Source organism: Rhopalosiphum maidis, chromosome 3 (assembly GCF_003676215.2).
Source record: "Rhopalosiphum maidis isolate BTI-1 chromosome 3, ASM367621v3, whole genome shotgun sequence".
NCBI lineage: Eukaryota > Metazoa > Arthropoda > Insecta > Hemiptera > Aphididae > Rhopalosiphum > Rhopalosiphum maidis.
Genome location: NC_040879.1, coordinates 7,005,665 through 7,020,184, shown reverse-complemented (window position 1 = coordinate 7,020,184; position 14,520 = coordinate 7,005,665). Strand labels below are relative to the sequence as shown.

Genomic DNA, 14,520 nt, shown 5'->3' with positions numbered 1-14,520 from the left:
AACGTATCTCTGCATAAAAACTGATTTAAACATTCTGTGGGATACAGAAAATATAATATAACCGACAACATAAATTTTAACTCACTTCATTGGTCGGTAGTTTTGGGTTCAAGGAAAAAATATTGTGCAAGTCTGAATGAAAATAGCATTACAGTTTTATATAATGTAACTTAATTTCTACTGCTTAATAATTAATAAAATACAAGTTGAATTTAACATACGCAAAATAATAAAAATTTAAAAATACATAATGTACCTATGTAAAAAATGTTTAAAACAGTATTTCGTGTTAGAAATGAAAACGTATGGTATTTATTTATATTTTATATGAAAAAATTGATGTTTGTATTAAAAAAAGACATGTGGGCTGGTGAAAATGTGAGGTGCATCAGCAAATATAAAAGTGTATGTGTGCATCTACATGGATTCGATATTTTATTCCTTAATATTAAACGCATAATTTAGAATTTTTGTATTCATCTCAATGATTATTCAATATAATAGTACAATATATAATAAATATAATACTTTATGTATTATGTACTATGATCAAACTAAATATGCGTGGTTCTATCAATTCGAAATTCGAATTTATTTGTTTTGGCACTTGATAATTTACATTATAAAATAATTCACAAATTTTTGATTCTGAGCAGCATAGTTGTATTTATTATAAGAGGAGATGATGAGGTTGATCCCTTGTTGACCTCTTTTTATGCATATATTATTTTACCATTTATTTATAATCATAAAATACCAGTGTTTTATTATATTTGTGAACAGAATATTATAACAAATCGACATTTAAACAAATAAACTTTCATTAACAGCAAAAAAATAAAAGTTTGTTGATTGATATATAAAAAAAAACCTAATGATTCGGTGTGCTTGACAATAAAATGTTATCATTTTCAAATAATTAAACGTCAATATTATATTATTTTAATACATAATAAAAATTATCAGTCATTGGAATGCACACTCTACTATAATGTTTCTTGTTTATATGATTTATTGGTGAGTATACATTGTCATATAATCAATAATTATTAATGTTATATATTGCCTAATCAAATTGAATGTGCTAAAATATTCAAATTTATATTACTAAAACGGTAAACACATTTGAATAACATGTAATAAATACCGAGTCCAATATGAAACTTACTTAATGTATGAAATCAAATAGTATTAGAATATAAAATTAATTGAATGAAAATTAGAAGATAAAATCATGAACAATAAAATATATCACAATGATATACCTCTAGCACTAGCAACCTAGTAGGGTTGGCGAATAAGTAGTGTTTTTCAAATAGGTATGACGGATATACATATTCATATTTTTTCACAATATATTAACCAAAAAAGTAAACTAAAAAAGGTAAAATCGTTTAAACTATATGTAGATTATACATCGTCAACAAAACATATGAATAAAAAAATATTAAAATTTAAATAGTGTGGTATAGGACTCGAAAAAGTCTTCACTCTAGTTATTACAGTAATACTTACCTATAGTATTATTTTTCAAGTACATAATAGACATTTTCGCTATTTACAAAATAAGCAAAGTAGATTTAAAGTAACTTAAATATAAATAAACTTTGTTGATCGTAGACAAAGATTATATAAAAACCCAATTTTTTCGCGAATTATTTGATGATATTATGTTTTAATGACAAAACAGGTTATTTATACTAATAGCAATTATTTCAGTTAAACTAATTTGAATCAGTGAATGAATTAAAAACAATTTTTTAATTATGCAAAACTAAGTTATGTGATTCTGTAAAAATTAAATTCTGAAAACTCAAAATATATTAATTATAAATGAGTGCTAATGACACTGTAAAGTAGGACAAACTCTTAAAAACACTCCCGATAATAGCCTACCTACGTAGCTATATTACTCTTGACAATTACTCTTTATCAGGATTAATTTTTGAGGTTTTGATATATATTTTAGATGTATTCTAAAACTGTGTGTAAATATTTTTTTTATGGTATTTGGAAGTTTATATTTTAGCTAGGTGCAATATCGTCTACAATTTTAAAATAATCAACTATTGAAATTAAAGATTTATTATTTTCTAAATTTTATTTCTTTATTTTATTAATAAATAAATAATATTTTGAGTTCAAACTTCTAAGAAAAAAGCAACACTTTTGTATCGGAGTTTTTAAATGTTTTAAAAATATAAATAAAAAATAATTTATGTTTTAAAATGTTTTAGATCTACTAGTCGTAATTCATTATATGATATTATCTTCAATTAGTAATTATTTTACAATGTACAAGAATGATAAAACTATTATACATGTTAAAGATAAGTTTTATTTTTTTATATAATATATTATATTTATGTTTTTCCTTAGTGACAAAATATATTCAAATTCACTTGTATAATTCCAAATTATATTGTCTTAAAAGTATACAAAGAATGTCAACATATTTGTTTTTATAAAATCTAAAACTTTTTTGCTAAGTTATAATGGAGAGGCTTTTTCTTGGCGTACTATACAGCCCTGTAAATTAGCATTTTTTAATCACCAAACAATTGTTTTGCAGACTTATTCAAATTAATTTGTTCTTTAATCATATGATAACTTAATGTAGGATTCTCTTTTACTTAACGAATTTTAAAACTTTCTTCCGTATTAGTTTTAGAATATTTTTGGACACATTATACATATTTGTTAACCAAATTAACTAATTCACTTTTCTCATAACTACATTTTACTCAACTATGTATGGTTTTTAATTGCCATCTGGTATAATTTAATATTAAGTATTATAATTTTGCAAGAATAACGATTATCCACGGCGTGGAGTTGATAATACATTGTTCAGAAAATGTACGTTTCAATTCAAATCAATTATAATAATATAACACGTGTATGTTTATGTAGATAGTCTGATAATTTAATGATTGTCTACCTATTAAATTAAGTTGGGGGAATCGGAGGAGTAATTCTGTAAGAGGTGGAACTATATGATGAGGTTTTGTGTGCGTTAAGTGAAGGTAAAAATAAATATAATTGACGTTTTTATTTTGTTTTAAATCCCTAGTCACAAATGCATAAGGCCTCTAATTTAATTTGAGACTTTTAAGTTAAATATTAAAACATATATAAATTAATTTGATATGAATTCAAACAGTTTTAATTTATTAAAAAGGAAGTGCATATGGATTTAACTACTTTTACAATTCAAATAAATGTTGTTAATACTTTACTTTAGAAAAAAGTTTATGATTGTCCCCGTTTTTGGGCCAAATTGTACTTCATACATACCACGAATAACATAATTAAGTATATTATTTAATAAATTATTTATATTATGTTATCTTTATATTTTGATATTATGAATAAGATATATTATAATGGTTCGTTTTACAAATATTATGTTGTTAATACAGAAAAAAGTCACATGGTTATTATTTTATTTTTATTACATTAATTCTAAATAAATATTAGAAAATAAATAATAATATGTTTAATTTGATTGAATTATTATTACTGTTTTTATTTTTTTATCTTACAACCTCGCAAACTTTCTGTTTGATATTTTACAACTTTTAATAAATATTCAGTTTTACTTCACTTACAGGACAAAATCATATTTTTGATTATTTATTCTCGAAAATTGAATTTTTCATAATGAAAATTATATATATTTTATGTATATATAATTATTTAGCTATACTATTTTAAATACAATTATTTAATTAAAATTAAATAAAAATGTTTTACTGTATTTAGAAGTTAGTAGTATCGTTTGCAAGCCTTACAATCTGTTTTTATAGGCGATTTATTATTATGCGTCTTTGGTGAAATGTCCTCTTAACTTCCCAGTTATGTTTAGGGCCCTAAACAACTTAATATATATATATATATATATATATATTTAATGCGACCATGTCACACTTAACGCTTAACGATATTTATACCAAGAATATGAATAATATTCGCAAAGTATATCTTAGATTTTGACAATGTTCTGGTCTGTGGTATTGGAACTATTCACAAAAACCCTGCATACGGATCAGTTATATCTGCTTAAAGATTGTTCAACCAAATCATCACTCCTTCAATGAAGAAGCAAATTTTTGTCTACAATCTGCTATTCCACGAATGGACTTGATGAACAGTGGATCTTAATTTTATCATAGGATGATAGATAATAATTGAACGCCGTACATAAATTCGGATAGTAAAATTCAATTATAAAAAGAAAATAACCGTATTACAATGAAATCGTAATTATTTTTCAATATTATTCAAATTACCAATAGGTTCCCTTTTATTCACGGGCTCGTGGCTTTTTGTTCACTTTACCTAACTCTATTGTTATGCAACTGGACGGACCCACGAACAGCGAAGAGTCGAAAATGAGACAGTGGCGAAAAGTGTCTACTGACGTCGAGCCGCCATACAAGATTGTTTTCTTCGATGAAACAAATAACTTTTTTGTTTTATGACAACGATTGAAAGTCCAAAAACTACTAGTTCTATACGAGTATATGTTAGTTTAGATTACTATCCCCTGAAACTATTACCTATCAATCGCAACTCTATAGCCATAGTTTCTGTTCAATTGTTAAATGATATTTATTTATAATCATATAATGTATAACGTTCAGTTATGTATATTATATATACATAAGTGTTGCGGATATTATTGTCTTTACTCTTCACTATTGTTCAACCGTGTAACGATAATGTCAGTATTCGGAATCATATTTTATGAGATTGTTGTCTGATATTGTTATATTGTGTTCATTTATATTTAACTAATTATTTTTCATCGCATTAGACTATGCTTGTCAAGTGTACACGTTTAGTCGATAAATTCTACGTCTTTGTCTACAGTATAAAAATAAATTCGTGCCCGAAAATATAACGTACAATAATTATGATTTCAAACACAACAGTTACGGCGTAGATAATTTTTCAGTGGCTATTGAAATCACAACTAATAAAAACCGTGGAAGTATAGTGGACTTTCAATGTTTTCGACGGGTAAACACTAAACTTGTACCGTATACAGGTGTAGATACTGGTAAAGTGCAGTTCAATATTCCTACGATTTTTGCAAACAGTTTTCAGAACTATATAATGTGCGATAAGCCGATGGGTTGACCGTATACGGCTACTACGACACGTTCTATCGCATACCTACAATCTGACGCCGCCGTTACCTACCAAACGCACGAGTCATAACTAGCCGGGGAAATACACATTGGCGCAACTAAGTCTAAAATATTAGGGGGGCAGTAGGCCCACAAATAAATACCTAATTTAATTAATTTACGTTTTTGCTTTCCAAAAAACTAGGAGGTCTGAATTATTTTCATATCAACTGTACAAAGACAGATAATTTTTTTGGTATATTAAAAATACTAAAAAGTTTTTTTGTCCATTTTTAATCATCAAAATAAAACTAAAATATTGAACGGTACTCACCGCTGATCGATGTCACATTTTCACATAAACTTTAATATTTTATATTTATACAATTTACTTTTAAATAATTCTATTATAATAATTGTCTACGTCATATTACATTCTCACTATTTTATGCTTAAATTATTATTTAATCTTAAATAATCAAAAAAAATTGGAGGGACTAAAATATATTTGGAGAAGGCTTAGCCCCCTAAGTCTCCCCCTAGTTGCGCCAATAGAAATGCGATGTAAACACAACAATATTGTTATCGTTTTTGAGTTATACTTACGGTTCAGACGGATAAACGTGTGTTCGGTGGTAGCTGGCGGTGGCAAATTTCCATTTATAACGATTGCCGACGGACGGGAAATCCCACTGGACACGGAATGTAGAATGCTGTTGCTCGCCTGACACGTCAAACGCGCCGTGCCCAATGTTTGTTGTCGCTGGCTCATTATCGGATGCCATCTGGTTAAGTTAGTTAATACCAAACGGTTAACGGTAACACCGGTAGTGGTGGCACTGTTGTTCGGCTTTCTGCGGTACCCGCGACCATGGTCATCATCATTAACCAGTTGATACGGGGAGTGCAACACTGCATTTTCGTGGTACCATGTCAGTCGGGGTCGCGGCCATCCTGCAAAAAAAAAATGGAAAAAATTAGCGTAATTTAAGATTTTTTTTTACTACTATATTTGGCTATGATAATAATTATTGTCCATGGTTGTAAAAAAAACTAAATAAAAACTATGTAATTCCTTCATACTGTATTATACTCTCAAATAATATCAGACATAATAATATGATAATTTATAATAACCATAAATATCATCAAACGTGTATATTTTAAAAAGTTATAAAACTTTATTCTACGTTTCAAAATCTGAATAGGTGCCTACCTAAAATTATAAAATATTAAAAAAAACTAATGACTTTCAGATTACATAATATATTTAGAATGTTCCCAAGAACAAATAAATTCTATTAAAATGTAAAACTTTAGTAAATCGTGTTAAAAAATAACAGAAAAACTTTCAAAAAAAGGAAATAATTGTATTTAATTTATATTTTTTTATTAAATATTTAAATTTATTTATAAAGAGGTTACATTGTGGTCGATATCCTGCCTATATAGTATACAATCTAGTTTATAGGTAACTAATAAGTAACAAGACTATCTTATTGTAATTAATTTCAATGATGCTCATCGGTGCAACTAGACTTAAAGTGCCAATTATAGCTTGCATTAAAAAAAAAAAAATGCCATGGTTTTAAAAAAAAAAAAATGAAGCTTACATAATGGCAAACAATGTTATAGATTATTTTATAAAAATATACTCCGAACATATTTTTTATTTTAGAAATAACTACAATACAAAGAAATTATGTAGGATGTAGGAAATAATTGTAAAAAATAAATTAACTGTACTAATTTAGGTTCTTTCTTTTTGAATTTAATAACATATAATTTAGTTTAGCTTACCTTAAAAATACCTCATTAGTCATTACAAATTAATTTAATTATTTTAATGTATTTTTAGATATTATAATAACTAAGTATCTAAGTAATAGTTTTTATTGAACATATAATCAATTATAGTAGATGTTTTTAATCTTAATATAATATGATCTAATACATTTTTTATATGATACTTAATAATATCTTAAAGTAAACGTTTGAATTTGATTTTACTAAGTAGTGTCACAATTAGTAATAGGCTACTTTTTATTATATACACTGTACGATTGTATCTATATAAATTATAAATAAAGTAATTACATTATTAATAAAATAAACTTAGTTATAATTTTAGGATACAAAGCGATAAAACTTACTAGATAATTCGGGTAAATTTAAAAAATATTTTACAATTCAACATAAAACAGTACAAATAATTGCACAATTTATTATATTATAACTATTCGTTTAACATTTTTTGAGTAAGTATTCAAAAAAACAATATAATATGTACCGTATACTCACTTATTATGTTAATTTTATAAGTTAAATACATGTGCCATGAAATGAGGAAGTATACAATTTTAATCAATGGTTTATTTTATTAGTTAGTAAATCATTTAATTATTCATAAGGTGATTTTTTTATCGAATAACACTCATTATTTCTAAATATATTAATGTAAGTACAACTATTTTTTACGTGATTTTCAGTTGAAATAAAACAACATCAATAATATTTTTTATTCAAATATTTATTTAATTTTTTAATTTTTTTTACTTTTTGAACAACGACATACATTTTTATCTCATATTCTGAAGTTGAATTTTTTTCTGGGTATTTCTATACATACAAATTGAAATTCGGATAAGTAGTTTATGAGTTATAAGTATTTAAGATTTAGGTAATGGATAACAAACATTTTTCAGAGTATCGCTGTATCTCTCGAGAGGATTCACTCTGCTCACATATACTTTAAGTTTAAATACTTAGAAATCATAAACTCGTTCAAATTTTGATTTTTATGTATCGAAAAAAAATTGCTCGAAAAAATATTAAAATTTATATGAAATTAATGACGTACGTAGTCAATGTAATCATTCAAAAAGTAAAACATTTAAAAAATTATAACGATAAAAAAAATATTAAAAATGTTTTATTTCGACTGGAAAGTAAGAAATTTTTCATTTCAAAAACATTAATATTAACATTTATATTTAGAAATAATGTGTGTTGTTTGATTAATGAATCACCCAGTATAATTTATAATAAAGTATAGTAAATAATAAATAACATGGGTTTATTTTAGATTATAATATTTAATTAAGCAACATACGTATAGTGTAAAGAGTAATTTTAAAGATTAATATTTAAATAACTACCAGGTAAATTTATATTTATTTTCTTGTCTTTGAAATTAAGTCTCGCAAAAGTTTAACCGCATAATACAGAAATAGCAGATATTACATATTATGTAAATGTTAACTCAATTTGAACTAAATGTAGTTTCAATATTATATTAACGTTATGATACTTTAATCTTACCGCGTCATTTTACGACACATATTTATTATTTCACTGCTAACATAATGCGTGGTTATATACGTACATTATAAGTTATAACACATTTCAATTGCAGTGGTAAAAGCCACTGTTGACGTGCAAAATTTATTTATTTTTTCATCAAAAACCAAAAATGAAATAATATTAGGTAAAAGCAAGCCCTCATTCCCTCAAAATAATATTAATTATGTATGTACGCTGTTTTTATGGATATAGTAAATCTAAATAATTTGTCAATAATATAACACATAATCATTTAAATTTACGATAGTTTAATGTTTTTTAAATATTTCAACGTACCAAAGTATTGTCATTTATGTGCTATGTATCACAAATCATATTATTAACTGCTTAACATTATTTTTGCAGTAATGACAGCCGAATGCAACATTGTTTGGACACCGCCGTTTCGTGTATAATGGGATAAATACGAGCATACGTGTAAACTACGCCAAACAAACAGATTAAATTCCATACGAAGAGTTATCTACAGTGTTATTTCTGGTCAATAGATGTAACTAGAGCCATGAACCTTTTACGTTCACGAAAAAAGGGCACCGTGTAAGCTTCGCAAGAAGTATTTTCAATACCCGCCCAACCATCTGCTATTCCGATAATATGAAACTCGTTTGATATTAATTAAGAATAAATTCCCAATATAATTATCGACTATATAGCCATTAGCCACTAGTAGTTCTCATAGGTAAGGTGGGGCCTCGAGGAACGTTGGCGCACCGAGTACTCATAATATTACGTATATTAATATGCCTATTATAATATAGTGATACCTATATTACTCCGCGACCCGAGTGCAACGAAAAAAGGTAGGGACGATAGTCGGACAGAGTATAGAAGATTAATACCATAAAAGAATCTAGATAGAATATATTATTATAACAGCCATCGATAGAAAATTGAGAAAAAGTTACTGTGATGGTTTTCACACGAATGTCAAGTCTTTCGACGGATTAAGCTATCAATAGCATTAATTAATACTGATCCAATAATATCAAATAAATCTATAATATATTATAATATATAGAAACGTATTATTATGGCGCAATATAGCATATATTATTATTATCGAATTAGGCAATGAATGATTGAAAGCCACTCACTGAAATACTCTATATTATTATCGTCTTTATTCTATATTGTATAATTATGATAATATGTTTATTACTTTACTGCTTTTAGGATTACTGATCATATATTATATTATTTGACAACCACTTATCAGTAAATACATTATTATATACATTTTAAACACGTATAAGAGACAGATGAAACCAGTAATTTTTCTATGACGTTTCTTTCTTTTTCTTTTTTAGTTGTTTGAGAATTTATCAATAGAAAATAGTTGAGAATTAAGCGCACTAGGTATGTGCCCTAAAAAAAAAGTAATGCGCCTACCGTGAAATGTAACAACTATTTGGATAATAAAAATGTTAAAATATTTAATATGGGTAAAAGTTTCAAAACTGAATGCAAACTTTCTACGTTTGACAGTAATCTAAAAACAAAATGCACTTTAATACAAATTCGTAGTCCTGTAGTATCAGTATTAGTGCTTTCATCCGGTTATTTACTAAAGAGTGTTTATAAGAGACTCATATTATGTGCCTTACAATGTACGAAAATTAAATAAACGTTAGCGTGAATTATTTATATTAAAAAAAATCACGTTTGCTTTTATTTATTTATTTTACATAGCGTGATGATTTTTCACGTAACACCGTCGTCACAGTGTAATAATTGATTTCCAACTGTTTTCCGTGATCATAAATTACACAAGTAGATAAACATTTCTGAGTAAAAATTATACATAAATCTCTTTAAATAATACATTAAAAACAGAAAATAGCGGCATATTAAAAAAATAACAGATTTTATAAACCAAACTTCTCCCCCCCCCCCAACATGACCACATGGACGGGATAATAAAATTTATCATGAACACTACGCATTGTCAAACATCGTTGCTGTTGACAAAATCGAATATTATATAATATAGTTGGTAAATGGTAAGTATAACCGCAGTCGACACACGCGTGTAATGTGCATATGAATATGATATTGTGTATTGTAGCGAACACAACGTTGACCGTCCATTATTAATATTTCTAATTTAAAATAATCATCTCGTCGTTGAGCACAAAAAATTTTATATACTGTAAATTCGTTATCAGATCGCTTATCGCATACCTACTCCGTAATAATATGTCATGGACATTAGCAAACAGCCATAGTTTGCTTTTATGTTAAAGTTATATCGAGTTTAAACGGGTCTGCAGTCAGTGGCTATGAAGTTGGTTAATTAAATCAAACCAAATTAGTGCAAGTGTTTACAAAATTAATTGTTTATTACTTTATAGAATTAAAAAAATATATATACACAAAGCATCATATTATTAATTTTTACGTTTGGTAGGACCACTATTCGTGACGTCTCCGCTTTAAGCAGCTTATATCAATCGCATTATTTGCTAAGTTGCATTTTTTTGATACTTTTTGTAAACTATTTTCAGCCCATTAACCCCAACTTAACCCAAACCCTGTTAAAACTCAACTTTTCGAAATTTTTATTTTGCTAAATATTTAATTTATGCGTAATTATTGTGAATTATTCCGCGTGACCTGAAAATTCAATTATTACTGTGACATTAGCAAATCATTATATTTATTTATTCAGCTATTAATAAGCACTAAAAATATAATCGAATGAAGGGAACTCAAATTGGTTAAGAAATTTACCAAAATAACGGTTTTGATTTGCTAATTACAAAAAGTAATTTAAATTATTTGAAATTGATTTTATAAATGGCGATTTAGGTTCATTTAGAATAGACCTGCACATAGTGGAGAGATGTATTTTCATAGTGCCTCCTCTCCCAAATGAAAAAAATTAATTTTTAGATTTTGATATAGTTTATAAATTCTAGAAAATAATTTAAAATTTTTTCGAATTGATTTTCTAAATATTTAAATTACGTTGGTCTGAATTAACCAAGGTGGGGTGACGTATTTCAAGAAAATAACAAACTTATTGATATTTAATGAACTGTTGTATGTATTACCCGATAAATAAGTATTAGTCTAATGTAAATGTTGTGTTTAAAATAAACAATAATGATAATTTGTGTGAGACTAATCTGAAAATATTATCAACCGTATGCGTAGTTTATTTTTAATAATGGCACATTCGGATCCGTTCGTGCAGTTTTTTGCCACATACCAATGAATGAAATTTAATTTTTGTGAGAGAATATAAAAAATAATAATATTTCTCAGTAAAACAGAAAAGCGTACTAGGTTGGAAGGATTTTAATTTTAAAAAAGATTTTATATTTTTATTGTTCTAGCAACATTACTATACTTTCAAACCAAAATAATTTTTTTTTTTTTTTATTAAATTTTTGCTTTTCTGTCAAAAGTATCAATGAATGTAAGCATTTTATTTTTTTATTCAACTTGTAATATAATTAACAAAATAAATTGTTTTTGGTATTTAAAAACCATTTCAATTGTCTGTAGTTAATAATAGTTCATAATAATTATTGTTAGAAGTAACTATTGTAGATATATATTTAATTATTTTATTTAATTGATATTTAGTAAAACGCGTGCTTCTATTTTTCTATTAACAAGACCGAGATAACTAATTCGTGCCAAAATATACCTAATTAAGAAGTCTTAACACGCAGAAAATGTAATTTGAATATTGTATTTAAAATATATATATTTACTTGGATAAAATAATTAGTTGTCTAATCTCAGCCCTGGTATATTTCATCCATTAGACCTACTAACCTTCTATATCATTAGGTATAGAACATTTAATTATAATAATATTACATATTGTGTTATATAGGTACAATAAATGAAACACATGAACTATTGAAAATTATAATTTTTATATCTCATTACAAAATAAATATAATTTTTCATTGTTTAATATACCTGATATTATGAATATTAGTTAGGTCGTTGGCGATTATTTTAATTAACTACACTTCAAAGTATATAGAACTATTACTATAACTTGCCACAAAACATTTTCATTTTTCATAATATGTGATATTTTAAAACGAACCGGCAGAGTAAGTCGGTATAGTTATTGTGTGTGTAGCTACTGTAGCTACATAAATATAAATATAAATGTATTTACTTTTGTTCCAAAAGATTTAATAAAAAAATAATTTTGAACATGTCATCATGAATAATGAATAGGTACGACAAGTTAAATAACTTTTTATTAAACGAAAAAAATTCAGTTTAAACTATACGTAGGCATAATGATTATATGTAACATGTATATTAGTATATACAATTATTTAAATTTATAAACATATTATGTATTTAGTACTTAAAATACTAAAAAGAATAGAACACTGAACCATTATCCGCGGTTTCGAACGCGAATATAAGTATGGTAGGATAATATATTGTATTAAAATTCAAATAGATCATGGTTGAAGCCATATTTTTTAAAGTATAATATTGAAATTGAAATTCATACTATATATTGTATGGTGATAGTGAGTTTTACATTTTAACACAAAATGTCTATTGAATTTTATTTATTCACGGACAATAATACAATTTATATTCGAAACAATATCGCATTTTCTAATGTTATTATTATTATTTTTTAACCTTGCATCAATATGCACAGTATACTCTGCAGCACTCGATAATTTATTAATTTTAATCCTTGCATACATGTTTATTTATTGTATTCTCATCTTTAATATTTTATCAATAACAATAATAATAATTAATTGAATAATTATAATTCACGATTGCTGTAACTATTGAAATGATTGATTATTGTATGCTATTTATGAATAATCAATATGCTATACATACAATACATAAATAAATTGGACCTTACCTCAAACCAATCCCGTTACCCTCTTTGTATATAATTCATTGTATATACATATATATTATATTAAATTTATAAATATCCAACAGCCACAAAATTGCCCGTGCGACGTTACCGCTACAGTCAACACTCGACAACACCTCAGTTACAGGCATAATATAAATCTTATTAACTCGTCTGATTCTTGATTTCCTTTTGAATTTGTAATTACTTTAAACGGGGATACGACAAATATTGGAATGGAAAACCTGCAGCAATGTCAATATAAATTCCAATCTACCGCGCACAAGAGTGCAAAACCATAGGTAATAAATTATCCAGTAACCGCGTCGCGCTGTACGAATACGAAAAAAAAAAAAAAAACCGTACAGAACACGGGTGACCTTCGATTGGTGGATTATTTAGCGAAACCCGAGAAAGGTGTGTGATGACGTCTGCGATGGGATCAATGGAACTAAAATGACCAGTCTCGGCGGTGGCTGAAAGACGCGCGTGGGCGAGGATAGTACCTACGTCAGAAAGTTGTGCCCGCGTGACGTTTTATTATAGACGTTCGCTCATAGCAGCAATCTGACGACCACGACGACGACGACCTGTAGACGAGGTGCCGTCATTTTTCCCGGACATGTCGTAAAGTGTCAAGACGTTGTCAGTCGTGCTCGCGATTGCGACAAGAATGAAGTATGTATAGTATTTACTATTTATAGCATTAAGTCTATAATAGGTTCGGTCGACACTCGATAGTACTGATAGATTCATAGGCGCAATTTCAATAAAAAAAAACTGAGGGTGCTTAATCTCTTCATTTTCCGGGCATAGCGTTGAATATAGTTACTGATTGTAATAGTATAAAAAAATATTTTAGGGTGCTACTTTTAAAATTGGGTGTGCTATACCCCCTAAGCGCACCCCTATTCGCGCCTATGCTGATAGTAGTAATTGTTGTGATTAAAATATTATTGTCAAGTCAAGTGTTTTGAATCACATGTATCTATATTGTGGTATTTTATAATATTATTATAATATGTACCTACCTATATTTAATCTCGATGTCAGTTCATTATTACGAATGAATAATTAATATAAAATTCTTTAGATTATACGTTTTGAATATTATTACACAATGTTTTCACATTAATATTTATTTTTTATAATTTA

General features: G+C 26.7%; 1 protein-coding gene across 1 annotated transcript in view; it reads right to left on the bottom strand.

The window, feature by feature from the left end:
* LOC113556136 overlaps nt 1–14,520 on the bottom strand; it is a 156,965-nt gene that overhangs the window by 39,184 nt on the left and 103,261 nt on the right. Inside the window, exon 6 of the mRNA XM_026960906.1 lies at nt 5,742–6,089. Within this exon, the coding sequence (XP_026816707.1) occupies nt 5,742–6,089 (348 nt within the window). The remainder of the gene's footprint in view (nt 1–5,741; nt 6,090–14,520) is intronic.